This window comes from Eptatretus burgeri, chromosome 1 (assembly GCF_056783735.1).
Source record: "Eptatretus burgeri isolate ZD-2024b chromosome 1, Ebu_testis_v1, whole genome shotgun sequence".
In the NCBI taxonomy this organism is placed as follows: domain Eukaryota; kingdom Metazoa; phylum Chordata; class Myxini; order Myxiniformes; family Myxinidae; genus Eptatretus; species Eptatretus burgeri.
In genome coordinates, this window is record NC_140961.1 from 58,119,463 (window position 1) to 58,140,233 (window position 20,771).

General features: G+C 43.2%; 1 protein-coding gene across 3 annotated transcripts in view; it reads right to left on the bottom strand.

Moving 5' to 3' along the window:
- Positions 1–20,771, bottom strand: part of HAGH (hydroxyacylglutathione hydrolase) — a 61,532-nt gene that overhangs the window by 6,745 nt on the left and 34,016 nt on the right. For all 3 annotated transcript variants that reach the window (XM_085885179.1, XM_085885187.1, XM_085885198.1), the window contains 2 exons: positions 9,754–9,854; positions 9,027–9,128 (listed from right to left, as the gene is read on the bottom strand). In XM_085885179.1, coding sequence (XP_085741305.1) covers positions 9,027–9,128; positions 9,754–9,854 — 203 coding nt within the window. The remainder of the gene's footprint in view (positions 1–9,026; positions 9,129–9,753; positions 9,855–20,771) is intronic.

A 20,771-nucleotide genomic window follows, 5' to 3' on the forward strand; every position in this document is an offset into this window, starting at 1 on the left:
TTAAATAACTGCCAAAAAAAAAATCGGAAATAAAGTACTGTCCAGTGACTTTTGCGTCCGATCCCAAAATCATTTAACTTGCCTCGTGCCCAAGTGTTATTGTGTACATGTAGCGAATATGATAGAAATCCATCCAATCATTTTCGGGAAGTGGCTCCGGACGGATGAACGTCACCCAAAACACCAGCCCCCAAACGGGCTGACTGGGTGAAACAATTGTTGTGGATCAGTGGAGGCCAAATTAACTCTCCGTATTTCCAATGTGCCATTAGCACGTCAGTATGCTGTGGCTGTATGTGCTGTTGGTCACATTAGCAAAATAACTTCAAGCAACTTCAAACTCACCTTTACTTCATTTGAAATTGAAACTAGATTATCAAGCACTTCCTGCGAGTCTATGAAGTTCGTTTTTGTTGATGTGGCTTGTGGTGTGCAATTTAAATGCATGTGCAAAGTGCTGTATAAGGAAAATAAATTGCACAAATGAATCAAAGCAGGAGGAGCTGTCTGCAATTATCCAGGTAAATTATTTGTTGATCAAGCACGAAGTGAGTTTTCAGGTAAGTAACTCGAGGCTCTCCAGTGATGAATATGTGGGGCAAGCCATGCAGTTATAAAAAAATTTTTTCGTGTGAAACGATATTCAAAGTTGCAATAAACCCAAATGAGATATGCTTTACATTGCAGCAATTTTTCCTACAAATGGAACTTTTTTGCTGCATCACTTTTTACTTGCATTTTTTTTTAATCAGTACGAACTTAACAGAAAACATCACAGTTACTCACATTGCAAGAAAAGGAACTCAGCGTTCCAAAATAAATAAATACACCAATGTCACCCTCAGGGTGACACGTATCTTGCCAAAAGGTGACCACGTGTGACTTCTTTAAGGTCACACTGAGGTGAACAGAGCTGCTATCCACCAGGAGCGACTCCTTGAGGAATATCTGCCTACGAGAGATTCCGATGAGAATCGTTCAACAGAGTAACCATGAAAAATGTTTGCCTCATAACATCACCAAATGACGTCATAATGTCTCAAGCTTGACATATCTAGAAAGCACTCATCGAGGTGTTCAATTTGAGGTACTACACGATATGGTTCCTAAAACTTGAAAATTTGACCTCAGGCGCTAACCATGAAGGTCAAGGCCAATCGTCACCAAAAATTAATCAGCTGAGCGCCAGACCATGAACTATATTCCCATGAAGTTTGAAGACGATTCGATCAAAATTACTCAAAAAATAAGGGTTTCGTTGACTCCCCTGATTTGTGACAAAGTGACCTTGACCTTTGACCTTGACCTTCAAAATTTTATGCGCTGAAAGGGACCTCTATAGGCCTCTGATATGCGAAGTTACAAAAATTTCCAATGATAACTGTGCTCTGCAGAATTTTTATACGTGATTACAGACAAAAAAAAATAAAAATAAAAAATACATACAAGCTGACTAACATATCTTGCAAAAACTTCGTTTTGGCAAGATAATAAATAAGTAAACGACACCTTCGAAAGGACCCAGTTGCGTTTCACAGAACATAAAATACAATCGGGATCAACTGAACCCCCTGTTCAAAATGAGCAGTGAAGACAGAAGGGTGGAAGATGAGGAAGGAGTAGTATTCGCTCAAGTGCAAGTGTTTTTCCATGTACCTGCTGGTAGCACAATGTATTCCCGTTTTTAATCCCCACCCCTTGTGCTATCTGTTGGCAGTTTTGAGGCAATGAAAATATATATATATATATATATATATATATATATATATATATATATATATATATATATATATATATATATATATATATATATATATATATATATATGTATATGTATATATATATATATATATATATATATATATATATATATGAGCCTGGTGTTGGCGCAGAGGTTAGGGCAGCGGCTTGGGATCCAAAAGGTCCTGAGTTCAAGCCCCATTGGGCCACTGAATTAATACACCAGGGGGTTGACTCAGCCTGTCCTTCCGAGGTCGGCGAAGTGAGTACCAGTGTACTGGGCCGGTGTATACCCCGGTTAAAATAGGTGTACCATATCCCTGCGTCTTAAGAGGCGACCAGGGTTGCGTCAGGAAGGGCATCCGGCATAAAACATGTGCCAAATCACTATGCGGATCATACGGATGATCCGTTGTGGCGACCCCGAACGGGAGCATGCATATATATATATATATATATATATATATATATATATATATATATATATACATATATATATATATATATATATATATATATATATATATATATATATATATATATATATATATATATATATATATATATATATATATATATATATATATATATATATATATATATATATATATATATATAAGCACAGCAGAACAGTAATGGTTAAAGTTCTGACACAAATTGCTTCCAACCTAAGGCCCCTTCCCTGCTTGGATAATGCATGTTTGGCATGAAGAAAGCATGCAGCACATCTATCAAGTTGGTTTTGAGATGACACAAAGGAGTGGCCTGACTTCCAAGGAACTGCAGACAACATTCAAAGCCCGAAGGCATGCACCATCGTCTCGTTTAACCCTGACACCATGTGAAGCGGTTCTTTTCAAACGCTGCTTATGTTGAACCGCAAGTCGATAAGATCACATCACTGCCGAGTCCTTGGCCATTGTCATTTCTACATAGGCTATGTGTAGTTGTGACGGTGTACACGGTGGAAACGACAACGTTCAGAATTGGTTTTTTAATACAAGCAGTTGTTGCTAGGATGCATTTTGATTGAGTTTTTTAGTTTTTTTTTTTAAGTCAGAGTTTTTTTCTTTGTGTTCCAGGGCTCGTGGTGTAAAAATTCATATTTAATCACCTGCAGGAAAGGACTTGATCAGACATTAGTTTATTTTATACGACTTACAGGGACATGAGTGGACAGACAAAGCAACGCAGTACCATATATGTACAGTATTTTAAAGGAGTCATCCCAGTATCATGATTAATGTGGTGATTTGGAAATTCTAAACCAGTGAACCCATCTTGTGCAACTTACACCCCCCACACCACCCCCTCCTTTGATGTACACTTACCAAAAGTAAAAATGTATCATTTTGACCCTACGATGAAACTCAATAGATATCAGGTGCTATATTCATTCATTTTGTATGCAGCCTGTGGCTTCTGGTTGAATCATGGCTGGGAGCGTAGCTGTGCTGCTGATGCAGTGCCTTTTGGAGGTTCGGACAGGAATTTGGCCATTCTGCTGGCGATATCTCGGCTTCTCTTCGCGAAGGACACCGTGTGATCTTTAGTGTCCACCAAATAATGCCAGCAGACGGGACTCCCATTTAACGTCCATCCGAGGGACGGCACACGCATTGATGAATCACCCTGCCTGTGAAACACTGGGATGACAGTATATAGCTGGATCGGGCAGGATTCAAACCCAAGCTGGACACCTCAGGGGGAAGTGTGCATACCTCAGGTGCTATATTGTACCATTCCACATTTTAAAGCAATACTGTGCCTTTCAATGTATTTATCAGTCACAATCTAGTGTCTTCCATTTCCAAAAGTCGTTACCCACAGTTGACTTGATGGCTAAATGAAATGGAAACATCAAGAATCTCTGGCATTAAATAACCATTTTATGTTTAAGCTCAGTCAGCCTTTGACTGTGGAATTTTGATCAAAACTACATTTTATTGGCAACAAAACACCATCTAGCTGCTGTGCCAAAGCAGGAAGTGATAGATTCTCACACTTGCTGCTTTGCAGTGTGAAATAGGAGGCTTCATTTCAAGCATGGATATGCTATCCCCATACTATTAACATGGAGTCATTGCGATGATCATTTTGCTTTATTACTGACATTTGACACCACCAATTGTGGAATGTGGATGACTTGGTGAACTGATGAGGACAAAGGTTTATAATGCAACCATTTATAACCTAACATAACTAAATTATTGTCTTTTCCCATTGGGTCAAAGCCCAAAGAGGATCTACCATAGTTCTATGGAATTGTCACATAGTATATATTGTTATGGATTTCAGAATCCAGTCTGATGAATGCATCCACACATCCAGGTCCTCAGACAGTTATTTCCTTAAATGCATGTTCAGATTAGCCCCATCCCCATGTCCCTTGGGATTTTAAATGTGATGCGTTGAGAAGGGTAAAGAATAGATCCCCTCTCTTATGGGAAGTTTTTTGTCTTTACGACAGACACGTTTACACACATTTCTTTCGCGAGCGCTGGCGCCCTTATTTTTCCTCAGCAACGTTTATGCACGTATTTCTTTCGCGAGCGCTGACGCCCACCTTTTTTGAGAGCACACGGGTAATCATGGTAACCGTGCGCAAGTGGAGCGGGGTGAGCTTTGGGGGACTCTGCGCCCGCTGAGACGGGCCGCATATATAAAAAATAATTGGAGGTCCATTCTGGGAGGAGAAGAAAGCAAAAGGGCAAGCGAGCCAAAAAGAAAGTGAGAGTTTAAACGTGCGAGGGAAGAAGCGAGCCAGAGAGGAAGCGTGCAAGTGAAGAAGCATGCAAGCCCGTAAGGGAGCAAGCGAGCGTGTGGTGCGCGTGTGGGTGTGAGCAGCGCCAACGAGTGAGGCACGGGTCGGTCACCAACGCGTGAGGTGCGGGTCAGTAACCGACGAACCGTGTGAGTCACTGGACGTCACCAGTTTTGTGAAGTGTGAGAAGCTGCCCGTGTCGCAGCACCAGGGTCTAAATCCACGACAGACGATCTCGGTGCCCTCCCCGACATCGACTGGCGTTCAAGGCTGTTCGCGAGAGGGTGCATGGCAAGGCTGGGTGATGGCGACGGACGTGACACGCACGCACACATTTCAGGACGTTTTCACTTCAAGGACAACTACTCTCTTGTGAGCGAGACAATTCTTCTCCCCCCCCCCCCCCGAATGGTCTACTGGGTACCCTTATCTGTGTTTAGCTGTAAGTCAACCCCCGATAAGCATCTGCTCTCTATCTCTTTCCTGGCATTTTAATTGATTTTGCTTCGAAACTTATTAATTTATTTACCTCAGAAAAGAAAAAGTTCTTTTTATTTATTAATAAATCATTTGTTGACTTCCAACCTGTCCGTGTTTGTCCTTTCCTTCCATTAGTCCAGCATTGTCCGAACCGAGATGGACTGGGAGGTAATTACCACAGATATGACCAAAAATAGTCGGCACGCACCAGTGGTTAAAACGCTCGGCCGCCCTAATTAAAATCTAATCGAGATAACATTGGTGCTTTGCCGAGGGCGTGCTCCCCGCTCAGGTAATCACGTGCCCTCTAGCTAAACAGAATAATTAGACGGTGGACACTGGAACTCGTGGTTAACTGGGTGGCATTCGTGGTTTTAAAATAACCCACCGTACCACAACGTTAATTGTGAGCGGTGGCCCCAGGTCCGGCTCTTCTGAGGACAACCGGGGATTAATCCCCGAGTGACAAGCTGGTGTCTCGGTACCCGTGGTCGCAACAATATTATATGGAGTACATCAATTCTGCTTTGTGAAATTGATGGAATCATCAAAACATATTTCTTTTCATACTTACGCTATTTTTCAAAATACAAGTGAGTACTTATGATGCACAAACAGATGCACTCAAGTGAATCAGGAAGTTATTTAAATAAAAATAGATACAATCAATCACACCAGAACTGAAAAGACCATTGATGATGAAAGTGCCATGCTTTGGGTTTTATCAACGACACTGTTTCTCACTCCTTGCTCTGGCAAGTAACAGTGAGACGAAGGCCAAGGGATAAAACTGAGGTACATTAAGCGCCTGGGGAAGTCTGTTGGTTACAGGCGAAACGCTGCCCGAGACGAGGTCTGCTCTCCTGTATGTTACGAAATAAAGTATAATTGATGGAGCAATATTTAATGCAATTCTTTGTTGGCGGTGCCTGTTAAAGTCCCCAAAATATATACATGGTCAACACATATCTCTTCTCTTGCACTGTCCTGAGGCCAAAGGAATGTTCAATGATACCATAGTAGGCTCTTGGGAAGGATTATACTGGAGAGTTTGCCTGCATCTTCCCAACAGCAGCAGCCAGAACTGGGATTTGTAATTTCACCAGGGTGTCGGTGATAACTCACCTGTTCTTTATTGAAAGATACCATGGGTTCCAATGTACACCAGCTGATGCTAGCAAATGGATCCCCAGCCTAACGTCCGTCCAAAAGATGGCAGCACACCTTGGATACAATTCCCTGCCTGTGAAGCACCAATGTGACAAGTAATAGCTAGTCAAATAATTAAACACAGACTAGACAGCTCAAAGGTAGGTACCCTACCTCTGCAACATGCTGTCCAGATACATATATTGTTATTAAAAACAAAAATTGTGCTTTTTGTGTTTAATTCATTTCAGTGACTTCAGTATTACTTTTGTTCTGATGATTCCATTTGGGATGCATATATATGACATTTGGGCATGAAAGGTAAATCTCAAATGGCCAACAAGTGGCATTTCAAAAGCCCGTCCAGCGGCTGCTGCGGGGCATGGAGCATTGGGATTCTCATGCATGTGCTACTTATGAATGTCTGCAGCTGTGGAGGAAACAAGGTATGGTTTTAAACACCAAAGTGCTTACCTTGTGCAGCTTTTCTTGTTTGCTTTATGCAGCTAAATAAAATTTCCTTTAAAACCAATGTGCATGCCGAGCTTTGGCGTGCAAGTCAAATTATTTTAATTTAGTAACAGTATTGCATGGTCTGCTACAATCCCTATCCAGGGAGACAGAGTCTGCTACAATATGTTTACGGTAGCATTCCCTTCAAAGTAAAAATGGAAAATTTGTGACCAAGATTCACACCATAAAGCGTGGAAACTTTTTTTTTCTTCACTTTATGAAAAAATAATAGAAATAAAAGTGCCCCTGGCAGAGCACTGATATGGTTCTGCAAATGACTTTGGTTCGATTCCCGTCTAAGTGTGTAATTTTTTTTCCCACAAAAGCATATTATAAAAAATAAAAGTAAAATCCGAGTAATACTCGTGTGTAATCTTGTGTCCAAAATCCATTGCTTGATCGACCCACCTTACCCAGTCACACTCAACTGTCCCTGGACTCTGTGTCCTTTTCTCCTGACAAGGTGCAGAGCTTGCTGTCAAACCTCAACTCAGATTCTGCAACCAGTCCAAACGGCATCAGCCCACGTGTCTTAAAAACCTGCTCTTCTGCTCTTGCTCACCGTCTCTCTGTTCTATTCACCCTCTCATTTACTCAAGGTCATCTGCCATCTGCTTGGAAATCAGCAAACATTACTGCCCTGCATAAAAAAGGTACAAAAACAGATCCCCGCAACAACAGACCAATCAGCCTTCTACCAATCATCAGCAAGGTTATGGAATCCATCACCGCTTCAGACATGAAATCCTTCCTCTTCTCCAATGGCTTGATTTCCGATCTTCAATTTGGTTTCAGACCAGGTCACTCTACCCTGGATATGCTGCTTCAGCTCTCCCAAAAATGGATGGAAGCCCTCAATGCCAGACATGAAATCAGAGCCATATCCCTAGACATATTGCGTGCTTTTGACACGGTCTGGCACCCTGCCCTGCTCACCAAACTCCCCTCCAATGGTATCCAAGGCCATCTCCACTCATGGCTCGCAGACTTCCTCTCCTGTCGCAGTCAACGTGTGGCCCTTAATGGAGTTCTTTCATCCCCTCTTCCTGTCCAGGCTGGAGTTCCTCAAGGTCGCGTTCTGGGCCCTGTTCTTTTTCTGGTTTTCAACAATGATCTGTCCGACTCTCTGGAAAATCCTCTTTATCTCTTTGCTGATGACTCCACCTTCTGCCGTATAATCAGTCATCCCTCAGACCGGCAAGCAGCAGCTTCTTCGCTCACTGCAGATCTGGGTAAAATCACAAACTGGTCCAACACGTGGAACATGTCTTTCAATTGGACAAATCTCACACTCTCACTATGTCTTTCTGAAAGGACCGTTGGGAACCCCCCCCCCCCACCCACCCCATCCAATTTCTCAACAATCCTCTGGAAGAAATCCTTTCTTTCAAGCTTCTGGGTCTCACTATATGCCATGACCTTTCCTGGGAAAGCCACATTTCAAACCTCGCCTCCAAAGCCAGTCGCCGACTGGGAATCCTCTGTTGTGCAAAGTCCTTCCTCAACCCACCTGAACTCCTGACCACCTACAAAGCTTTTGTCCGCAGCCTGATGGAGTACTGCTCTCCCCTCTGGGCTGGTGCTCCTGCCTCTCACCTTTCTCGGCTTCACGCTGTGGACACCAAGGCATTTTGGATCATTGGCATCTCCCGCGATGAGGCTGTCTTTGGGCCTCTCACTCTCTCACCGTAGGCTGGTCGGTGGTCTTTCTGTCTTCTACAGTCTCCTCTCCAGCCTCGCACCCCCCCCCCTGCTCTCTCTGCGATTTGTCCCTACCACATTTCCGCAGGGTGCTCAAGGTCCGCCAAAAACCCCCTTCTGGTAAAACTACCAAAATCACGAATCACTGCTCACCTTCACTCTTTCATTCCTCTTTTTCCCCGTCTTTGGAATAAACTCCCTCACTCTATAGTCTATTCAATCCCATTCTTCCCTCCAGGCCTTCAAAACAGCTGTTCACCCCCATCAAAATTCTCGATCTTTTCTACCCCCGGTAATCCACCCAAGCCCACCTCCTTCAATTCCCTGTTTTCCTTCCTGAAAGTCCCTGTAATGACCATCTTGTAATGTCCTCATGTTCCCCACCCCATCCCTCTCCCTTACACAGAACTCCTAATGTCTCTGTTCCCCACTGTTTTGTCCTTCCCACTCCTGCCCCTCCTGTCTCATGCCCCCCTTGCTGTGGGTTGTGTGTTCGCTCTCATACGAGCCTCGACAAGGTATACAAAAAAAAAATACTCAAAATAAAAGTACCATACGCAAATTGTTTGTTTTTTTTAAATGGTGATGAGTCTTTAATTGGCTAAATTACATTCAAAAAAATTAAACTTTTGAATTAATATCTGGATTCATCCTGCATAATGGTAATAATGCTTCTCACCTTGGCCCAAGCAAGCTTGTGTAGGATTTCTGTGTTTGTGGGTTCCACATGTCTGGCAAACTTCAGGTTGCTTACAGTGTATTCATGTCCACAGTATACCTTCTGCACAAAACAAGAATGCAAACCATGAAACCATCCCGTTTGGTTTTATTTAAAAAAATTACATTACCCCATCCCGTATGTATGCACATTACATTCACGAGCAGAGTACCCAGCCTACAGGCGATCTTGTTCCAAACATGTAACGTGTTCTTCTGACACATACCTTTATTTGGGCGGTGTATCGGCAACTGACAGCTCTGTGTAGGCAGGAATACTGTACTGTAAATGGGGGAGGTTTGTAATACCCTCACCCACCTGGACGCAGTGCTACACGAAACACACTTACATGGGGAATTTGCGTCCCCTCTCCCTCACCTCATCAAGACCACTGGCAAAGATAAAAACACCCCTATACATTAATTGGGGTCATGCTGATCCTCTGTAGCAAGTCTGGATGTAATTGGCCCAGAACTGTAGAAGGAGTAGCATGACAAACATTTACAGTACAGTAAACCACAAACCCACAAGCAAACACACAAACACCGGTCTGTGAATTATGGTAAGGATACACAATTGTGCAACAAGTCCGTTTAAACGACACCAACATATGAGCATGGAAGGGAAAAATGGAAGGTGGGTGTTCTTGGAGTGTGAAGGAAAACCGAAAAAGGGATAAGGGGCTTACAGATTCAGGAGGAAGCTTTCCAAGCAAAGTCAATGATGTGCACATTTCCTGTGGTGTCCCTTCAAAGAATCGTCCACAGCCTGCAATGAACAGTGTATCTCCTGAAAAACATCAACCATGACAGCATCAGAGCTCGCAAATTCGTGCAACTGAAAAATTCCACTGACAAGATCACCAAAACAGCACATTTGTGCTTTGAAATACTACTACACTCAGGGGGTGTTTAGTTACCAAGTTTCATGCAGAGAGCTCACCAAGTGACTTAAGCACTCAAGCGATCACTCCAATTGAAACTGTTGATGAGGACCGTCTGGCTTGTCAAGCACTAGTTAACTGCTTGATAACTGAACATGCCCTCACTCTCTACAGGATCATTGGAGGGAGGGGGGGGGAGTGTGGGTTCATATTATTATCCTTCTCATTATTACTATTGTTTATATTATAATAATTATTATTAACAACAGTAGTGACTTAAAAAATGTAATCGAACGTGTTTGTGGTTTATAATATTTTTACTTCCAGTACGTGTGCCTACGAAACGCCATGATAAGCTATTTATACACCTTAACACAGTGCATGTCCAAAGTGAAAACCCCCTTGGAGAAGGGGGTAAATTAAGTTGCTACAACTTCTGTCATGTGACCTTTAATCCCCCTGGCAAGTTCAGTTGAGATTGGATAAGTATCGACCAAATGTATCATGGTCAGACAGAGACAGAGACAGAGACAGAGAGAGAGAGACAGACAGACAGACAGACAGACAGACAGAGACAGCAAATGGCATATTTTAGTATGATACGAGCAAAGAACCTGTCCTAACAGATGGGATCATTCTCCCTTAATTAGTACAACTTGTTAGACCTCCTCCCAACGGGAGCAGCACGACACCAAACATATTTACAGAGCAAAAATTTGGGTCCACCGTGAACCACTGGGACTAACGTCTTTTTATTTTTATTTTAAAAACAACCTGTAACCATCGCGCACACACCCCCTAATTTTTTTCAACAAATTTCACCTAACGGTTCAGAAGTGCATACAAGTCAAACAACAAACGAAAAAACACTTCTTCAATTATAATATGATTATACATACATCAGAGTTCATTTTCCAAACATGCCAAAGAGGAAAAACAAAAATTAAACAGAACATAATTCAAAAGTGAAGGCATCATCAACTATCACTGCTCAATACAAGTAAGGTCGAGGTCCAACATTTCGACCATGGAGTGGTCTCCATCTGGACAGAAGAAAACAAATAAGTTAGTATACAGATTCAAAAATAAAATGAAGATGAAACAAAGAATAAAGATTAAAATAATCTAAACGAAAACAAAATATATTGTTCGTCGGTGAAAAAGATCCATAGATAGATTGTGGTGGGAATAGTATGCACCGTGTGTTAAAATAGGTTGCAATTACTCTTGTATTCGGGATCTGGCGGGGATAAGTCCAACGTAATATGTGTACTGACGGGGTAGTCATTGTAAGAAATAGAACAGAATAAGGTAAGGGTGTGTTGTGTAAAATCTCCTGTACAGACGAGAGCAGGTGGGCGACTTGGGCATTAAAGGCACACGGAAAGCGCATTGCTCATATAATGGAAATTGACACAGGCTGTATGTACATTAGATATTGTTTTCTCCCCCTTTCATTCCTATCGATGACCGTCGACCACGAGATCAGTTCCCGATTTAGTGATAATCGTTTTAAGCCATTCACGGAAGTCATAGACCTTCGGCTCAGAATGCCCGTGTTAGCTGGGCTTATGACGTGTCAATATAATAACCCCTAAATTAAGCCACCACTAAACATCTACAATTGCTGATCAGTTTGGCATGAGAGAAGATTTTAAAATAATACAAACAACACAAAATAGTTAAATCTGGTCTCTGAACATGTATACAAAATTCCCCCAAGCACTATTGAAAAAAAAGCAACATCTAACAAAATTAGAAATTGGCCAATTCTCAGACTTTTGGCATATTTGAGGGGCATTCAGTAAATTCTACGAATGAGATACTCACAATAGTTAAAGACATGCCAATCTTTATTTATTTTTCTATTAGGTGACCTGCCACGACAAGACGGGCATTCCAAAAATCATTTTTTGAGTATCTGCATTTTGTAAATCTGCAAAAATATTTCAAATGAAAGCAAATTCATAATGAAAGCAACTGTGATCCTACCGTTACTTGCAAATACACTTCTAAATTAATTTCAAAAATGACATTCCATTTTTCACCACTTTGCCAAATGCCTTGGGATTTGTAAGAATTGTGAAATTTAAATGTGGAAGATTTGTAAGAAATCTGCTTATCTTGTAAATCTTTCAGACATGGCACCTTGCAGCCCCAAATTTTGGGTGAATGTACTTCAGAATCTGGGCAAGGTTTAAAGCTACCACACATTGGTCTTCAAGTGTGTTTTGAGGCCACCAAATGATGCTATAAAAGGTATATTGAGAAGTCGGGTCAGACAGTTGCCGCCGCCTGCAGGCAAAAAGTAACCACAAGAAGCCAATAACTCCATAGCTTTTCAATGTCCAACACATCCCGAAATCCCTGGCGGGAAAAGCACACCTGGCCAGGCCACACGGGGTACCCCCTCCCTGCCCCTTCAAGCAGTTCCAGGTAGCCCCTCTGGTGTGCATATATAATACTTTGACATGGACTTCTCAAGTGTGCATCTGTTCAAGATGTGGTTTTACCACCTCTTGCATGTCTTTATGTTAGCCTTCAGGGTATTTTGGTATTTGAGCATGGGTCATCCTACATTGTCACTTCCCATGCTATTAGAGCATCCTCCAAGCAAACCATGCATGCAACCCAACAAAACTAGACCCCAATAAGTCTGCTCTCAATGCCTGGGATGAATCACCTCCTAAGAACTTTGGTGTTGGAGATTGTCATGCCACTTAATATTGTAGATGTATCTTAATCAGTAAAGGGGAGGTGCATCTTGTTGCTTTATGTAGCACTCATAATGTGTCCATGGACATGAATGACAAGTATGTACATGAAAATTGGAATGCGAGTACATCTATAAAGTATGTACGGTAAAATTGGAATGAGAGTACATCAATAAAGTATGTATGGTACAATTAGAATGCGAGTAGATCTATAAAGTATGTACGGTACAATTAGAATGTGAGTATATTTATAAAGTATGTGCGGTAAAATTGGAATGCGAGTACATCGATAAAGTCTGTACAGTACAATGATAAAGTATGTACAGTACAATTAGAATGCGAGTAAATCTATAAACTATGTACGGTAAAATTGGAATGCGAGTACATCGATAAAGTATGTACAATACAATTAGAATGCGAGTAAATCCATAAAGTTTTGTTACGAATTTGGAATTTGATTGCACACAACATACAGGTTCCTTTAGTCAGCTATGTCGATAAGTGCTTGTTCCCTAGGTAGCTCACCTTCCATCGTTTAAATGTTTAGAAATCGATTAGTTGCGCTGCGGATCGATAAAAAAGTTAGGGAACGAAACAATGGAGACGTCCCTCCCCCTCTTCTGCGAAGAGGAAGAAGAACCCTGCCATCCCGTGATTCATGATGTCAACAACTCTCTCCCACCCGTGGTTGAGCGGGGGATGGATCACAAGGGCAAAAGTCACGCCGGGCGTGGGGGAGGGGGGCGGAGAAGGATAAAAAGGAGATCCTTTCTTGGTTCGTGTTCTGAGTTGGAGAAGAGAGTTGAGGGTAGTCGTTCAGCAGACTTTCGGGTCCTGTTTGGCTTGGGTTAGGGTTGAGGCCTTCGGAAGCTTTTTGCTTTGGTGGTTCAGTGGGCCTTCGGCTTCTGCTTGGCTCGGTAGACTTCTTGGAGAGCTGCTTTGTTTTGGAAGAAAGTCGAGCCGGTTGCTCGGCTCGAGCTGCGAATGGTGGCTTCTTCTTCTTCTTGGTTCGTGGAGCTCTTTCTTCTCCGTTTGGTTCCCGGCTTGGTGCGACTCATCGACCTCTTCTTGGAGGTGGTTCCTTGGGGGAAGCGGCGCATCGACGGGAAGGAGTGACGCATCGACGGGAAGGATCGGCACCTCGTCTCACCAGCACATGTTGAGAAGAGCAGGAGAATTCGCGGGAGCTCGGGAGGGATCACTGCTCACGGCGATTGGATCCAATTCGCTCTCGTTGGAGCCCGGTTCCGAACAACTTGAAGACCATACGAGGTGGAGAGGTTCGAGATAGGCTCTGGGTTTCAGCTCACCTGTCCTCTGAGCTGAAGCTCGTTATTAAAGGCCTCAGCCACAATTTCTTGGGTGTGTGTGTGCGTACGTGTGTCTGTGGGCCCGCCTAATAAGTAGGAAATTGTTAAGTGCTTCATGTGCTGTAAATGTTTGCATCGCATTTCGTAAAGTCGGTATAGTTCTGCTCTTACGTGCTTCCCAAGTTCCCCATTATTATTAATAAATACCCCAATTGTTACATGTTTTCAGCTCGTCGCGTCGATTCTTTCATTGACTGAGCATTTCGTGTGTTGGTAGTTAGAAAGCCGTTGGTTTGCCGTAAAAGGGGGACATTTGGACCGACGGTTCTCGGCGATTAAGCTGCTAAGAATCGCGAACGGGACAGGCTCACCGCGGCGGTTTGTTCCGTACGAGTTCCGTCGAGGGTAGAATACCCCGGGAGTTGGATCACGTGGGTATTTAGGTATATTGAAGATTGGCACCCGAGCCTACCCCACGTGATCTGCCCATTGGCGTATTTCGGTTCTTGTACAAGGACCCGTCGCTCGGACTTATCCAGGCGGTGATCTATATTCCGGGCGATCGGTCGGGCCGACTCGACTTGCGGCTCCGTCAGAGCGGTCGGTTGGCGCGCCGACCCCGGCCCGTAACAGTATGTACGGTACAATTAGAATGCAAGTAAATCTCTAAAGTATGTACAGTAAAATTGGAATGAGAGTACATCGATAAAGTATGTACGGTACAATTAGAATGCGAGTAAATCTATAAAGTATGTACGGTAAAATTGAAATGAGAGTACATCGATAAAGTATGTATGGTACAATTCGAATGCAAGTAAATCTATAAAGTATGTACGGTAAAATGGGAATGTGAATACATCAAAGTATGTACGGTACAATCAGAATGAGAGTACATCTATAAAGTATGTACGGTAAAATTGGAATGCGAGTACATCAATAAAGTATGTACGGGACAATTAGAATGCGAGTAATTCTATAAAGTATGTACGGTAAAATTGGAATGCGAGTAAATCTATAAAGTATGTACGGTAAAATGGGAATGTGAATACATCAATAAAGTATGTACGGTACAATTAGAATGGGAGTACATCTATAAAAGTATGAACAGTACAATTATAATGTGAGTAAGTCTATAAAATACGTACTATAAAACCACAAAAACAAAAAAACTCCTGGTGAGGGTCTGCAATCTTTAATTGCCCTTTCTAGTTGTAATTATAAGGTTTTGGTATGGAAAGCCAGGTGCTGGTTGATACAATCTGTCTTTTTCACCCCCATTGGACTTAGTCTGAAACAGGGGTTTATGGATTTGGTCTTGACTTTAATGTCCGTGCGTGTGTACGTGCGTCCGCAACCATATCTTGGATATGTATGGACCAATTTTATTCGCACTTAGCAGAAAGACAACTCATGATGGTATACATAAGCACATCATTTTGTTTTGTGATGCGATCAAAGATGACCAACTGGTGGCCATTTTCGTTTTTTTTTAAAAACCTGATGTTGAACATGTCCTCAACGATTTCTCGGACATGCATTTACTGATGTTGTTCCAACTTGGCAAACATAAAGTGAATTATGGCTTACATAAGCACGTCATTTTTTTTTGGAGATCAGATCCAAGATGGCTGTCCGGCTGCCATTTCGTCACATAATGTGTCCCCAAATATTTCTCAGACATGCATGATCCGATTTTGTTCAAACTTGACGCAAGCACAGTACATGATGGCATACACGTGCATGTCACTTTATTTTGTAATCAGATCAAAGATGGCTGACTGGCGGCAATTTTAGTTGAAAAGAAATATGGGCTAGCCTTCAATTACGTACAGCAAAATTACTAAAACGGGGGCTCTGCCATTTTATGTCTTTTTTCCTGTTCAAACTTATTATGAGACCAAGGCATTCTGAAACTTGAACAAAATGATCCATAATTATAACACTGGTCTACAAAAAATTTTTTTTTTTCTTGCATGGACTTTGGAAACTGTTTTTGGCTAATTTTGGGCTGCTGAATCCAAATCTGAGCTCAGATTTGCTCTATCACATCAAGTTTTTGTGCTATCTGTATGCTCCATATTCATGGATTTTTACAAAAGTTGACCATCCAGTCTGGCAATCTTGGTGGGGATAAAACAGCAAAAGCTTGATTATTCCGAGTACCCGTAGCTGTAAACAGTCCCTATGGTAAACAGCCTGCCATGAGCAAAGTGGAGTTACTTACGCTTTCAAGTACCGGTACTTATTTTGTTATATTCGCATATTTTTGCGTTTATTGCTGCATTCTGAATGTCGTGAAAAGTCACAAAACTCAGAAAATGCTTTGAGCTTAAGTGATGCCTTGTATTTAAGTGATGTACACCATGTTAAAGGGAACTTTTTCTACCTATATATTTAACTTAGTTTCGTGAAATTTGTAAACTTTTCATACATTAAAAATAGAGAAAATGTGTAAAAATATGTGCAAGCAAGCATGGATTATATGTTAATGTATGATTAAATATTGTAATTGAAGTAGGTACCTTTCATTGTAAACATTTTTGCATCTATCGATCTTCTAATGCAACAGTGTTCTTCAACTTCGAGTGTAAAATTGCTGTTTTCTCAAAAATAATGATTTTTCATAGTTCAAAAACCTGATGTGAAAGGCAAAAACTAATGACAGATTTGGATTCAGCACCCAAAAGTTAGCTAGAATCCGTTGAAAAACCCCATGCAAGAGAAATCGTGTTGACCAGTGAATCAGCTGGATGTCTTCAAGAATGTGTTCAGCAATCATGAGCTGTTTCAGCAGCATGTCTTTGGTCATTGTATGAGCCTTGACTTTACTTAATTAGTTTGAAAATTAATAACAATAACAACTGTTTTACCCTTTTCCAGGGGTTTGTCGAATGATGGCATTCCTCCATAAGGATTGATCAATTGAACCAGTTTCGTGCAAAACCCAGATATTCCATCTCTTTGACACTTTCAATCAGTCGTTTTAGGATGTCCTCTCAGCTTTCTTCCTTCTACCACGAGCTTTATTGCTTTCTTTATAGCTTCATCTTCTAACCTTCGTTGCCTTTTCTTTCTCTGTTCATGACCATAGCCTTCTCTTCCTATGTTCTTCTTCACCAGCAATGATTTTCTAATCTCTTCCTCATTATTTCTGACCTCTGAATTCTTTCTTTCAGAGACAATCCACTCATCCCTCCTTGTCATTCTCCACAAAGCTCAGAAAGCTCAGATTAGTTTTGAGAAAGATTAGTTTCTCTGCTTTGTCAAATCAGGTCGCCCATACAAAGATCCTCAATGAACATCTTTATTTCACTGCAAGCACGTAGCCAAAGTTTGATCAAGCGGGTTAATCTGAAAATAATTCCAAATAATACTGGACTTTGGCATCACACAGCAAAATGTTCAAGCCAGCGTACCAGGAACCGGAAATTGAGCACGCACTTTTAACATACGTACAAGTTAACGTGTTATATCGTACGGCTGTAGGGTTAGGGCAAGACTGCATGTGAAATGTGCCCCTTTTGCTCGGGTACACAGAATATTGTCGGTCCGCCTTTGAAATGTGAAAAGACAAATTTAACCGATGCTTTGATGCACTCGGGTATGGCCAAGGAAGGAGGGACTGAAGGTTTTAACTTTTAACCTCAGCAGTGTACGAGCGATCACGTTTTCCTTCATACTAATGGCTGTTTCTAAAAGCAATTAGTTATTTCATATGCATCGGGTATGCTTTAGAAAGGTTATGTTGTTTCTCTTCGAGTTTCAAAGCAAAATAGACTTGATAACACCCGATTTCCGAACCGTTTGCAAAAAAAAAAATTTCTAAATTACTGAGCCAAATTTTTTCTTCCTGTTACATAAAGATTGCTAGCTGTTTTTAAAGAATAATGTTCATGCACATCTCCTTGAAACATCTATAATGTGACATTTTCTTTAACTTATTTATTGAAATTTGCCCTAAACAAGGGTGAAAGCTACTCAAGGTTTTTGCATTGTGTACACTGTACAGTACTGTAATCGGTAATCGGCACTCACACTGACTCCAATCGGCCGATGACAATTATCGAAAAATTGCCGATATTGGCCTGTGACGATTACCGATATCAGCCCAGCAATGATTTATTGATGCGGTTCTGAGAAACCGGCACCCAACATATAGCGATCCTGAGACAGTTATCAGGTCAGGTCAGGTATGGGAGCATGTGCCAGAACAGCGCGTCGCTGCGTCCACTTTCCGCCGGTACTCCAGGGGCCTCCGTCTGGCCATCCCCCAGGCAGATGCCAGGCCCATCCCCATCTCCTTGAGATGATGGTCAACCTGCTGCAACCATGAGGCACGTGGTCGGCCCACTGGCCTCCTCCACTCATGAGACTCCCTCGCTGAGAGAATCTGGTGAGCAGAATCAGCGTCAGGAAAACGAGCCACATGTCCATACAGCCGCAACTGACGCTCACGGACTATGCAGGTAACAAATCTCATCCGAGTCTCTCTCAGCAACCTGACTCCTCCTCGTTGGACACAAAATCCGACCAGCGATAGCCAAGGATTCTCCGAAGAGACCTGGTACCAAAGGAATTAAGTCTCCGTCTCAGATCCTTGGTCAAAGTCCAAGTCTCGCACCCATAGAGCAAGACTGGAAGTACCAAGGACCTGAAGACTCGGACTTTCGTCCTCCCGCACAGGTACCGGCAGCGCCACACCCCATGATCCAGTGAATCCATGACTCCCCAGGCCCGACCCAGACGTCTATTGACCTCCGGCTCACAACCTGCGGAGACATGAATATCACTGCCAAGGTAAGTGAATCTATCCACGACCTCAACATCCTCACCACAAACAGACACAGACAGGACAGCAGCATCCAAGATGTCACCGAAAGCCTGGATCTTTGTTTTGACCCAAGAAATCCGTAATCCCAACGGCTCCGACTCCTCATTCAGCACCTCGAGGGCCCCCAAGAGGATGTCTAAAGTCTCCGCAAAGATGACTGCATCATCTGCAAAATCAAGGTCCGAGATCTTGACATTGCCAAACGATGCACCGCAACTTGATCTCTCCGACATCCTCCCAAAAATCCAGTCCATACAAGTGCTGAAAAGTGTGGGGGCAAGTACACACCCCTGACGAACTCCAGTAACAACTGGAAATAAGTCATAGATGGTACCATCACACTTCACAGCACTCTCAGTACCAGAGTAGAGTTCAGACATCAGATCGATCAGTTTTGGTGGCACCCCACGAAGACCAAGAATCCTCCAGAGGACATCCCGATTCACTGAATCGAACGCTTTACAGAGATCAACATAGGCTGCAAGCAGCCCCTGCCGAAACTCTCGTCTGCGTTCGGTGAGGACACGAAGTGCAAGGATACGGTCAATCGTTGACCTCTTTGGTGTAAAGCCTGACTGCTCTGGACGCTGGTGCTCAAGCAGATGGTGGCGAACCCTATCAAGAATTATCCGAGCAAAGACCTTGCCCGGCACTGAGAGCAGCGTCACCCCTCGGTAGTTGTTGCAGTCTTGGCGATCACCCTTCCCTTTCCAGAGAGGGACAACAAGGCCCCTCTTCCAGTCAGTTGGGATGATGCCTGTGTTCCAGGCAGAGCACAAAACTGCATGCAACAACGCGAGTGCAGCATTTCCACCAGCCTTGAGAAGTTCGGCGTGGATGCCACAGATCCCTGGAGCTTTGCCCCGTTTCAACTGGTTCACCGCAGCCCGTGTTTCCACAAGCGATGGTGGACCACAGTTGATTCGAGGGTCAGCAACAGGGATTGTAACACCCTTGACGTCCAACTCGACAGCTGGGGGATCAGCCTGGTACAACCGCTCAAAGTAACCGGCCCAGCGGGCCTTCACTTCAGACTCCTCTGTCAAGAGCCTACCACTCTCTGCTCGAACTGCAGTGCTCCGAGGGATGGGCTTGGATGAACGTAATGCGCGAATTCCCCTGTAAGCGGGACGAGAATCACCTGTCCACAGGTGATGCTCTACCCCCTCACAGATTCCTCGCACATAGGCCTCCTTGACCACCCTCAGTGCACGTACAGTTTTACGCCTCAGCTCCCTGAACAGCTCAGCTCTGCCATTCAGCCTGGCCCTGCGACTCTGGTCAATGGTATCCAGTGTCCCCTGAGAGACAAAATTCTTCTTTGCCCTGCGGTGAACTCCAAGGCATCCACCGGCAACATCAAGGACGGTGGTCTTGAAGGTGCTCCACAACTCTTCAGGACCCCCCAAAGCACCCAGACCCCCAAGTGTCCACTCAGCCTGTTCGCAAACTCCTCAGCTACTCTCTCATCCCTGAGCTTGGCAACATCCAGCCTAGGCTGGGATGGTACCATTCTCCAGGATTTAAGGTGCAGCTTTAGAGTTGCTACAACAAGCCTGTGGTCAGTATTGAGGAACTGAGCACTCCGGTAGACCCTGCAGTTCTGGATCATCCTCCAACGACCGTCAATGAGGACATGGTCAATCTCCTTTGCCACACCGCCAGCGTTGGAATACCAAGTCCAGCGATGAGTTTGCGGGATGCTGAAACCATGAACCAGCCACCCTAAGTCCATGACTTCTTGCAAAGTCAAGGAACTTAGTGCTATTCTGGTTCATAGTTCCCTGACCCATGGGGACCAACACACACCTCATAACCATCCCTATCAGTTCCAGTCGATGCATTGAAATCCCCCAAGACTAGAAGTGTATCTCGTCTGGGGCACTGATCAACCACAGACTCGAGTGTGGCGTAGAATGTGTCCTTCACGGTAAGATCACTCGCCTCAGTCGGAGCATAAACAGAGAC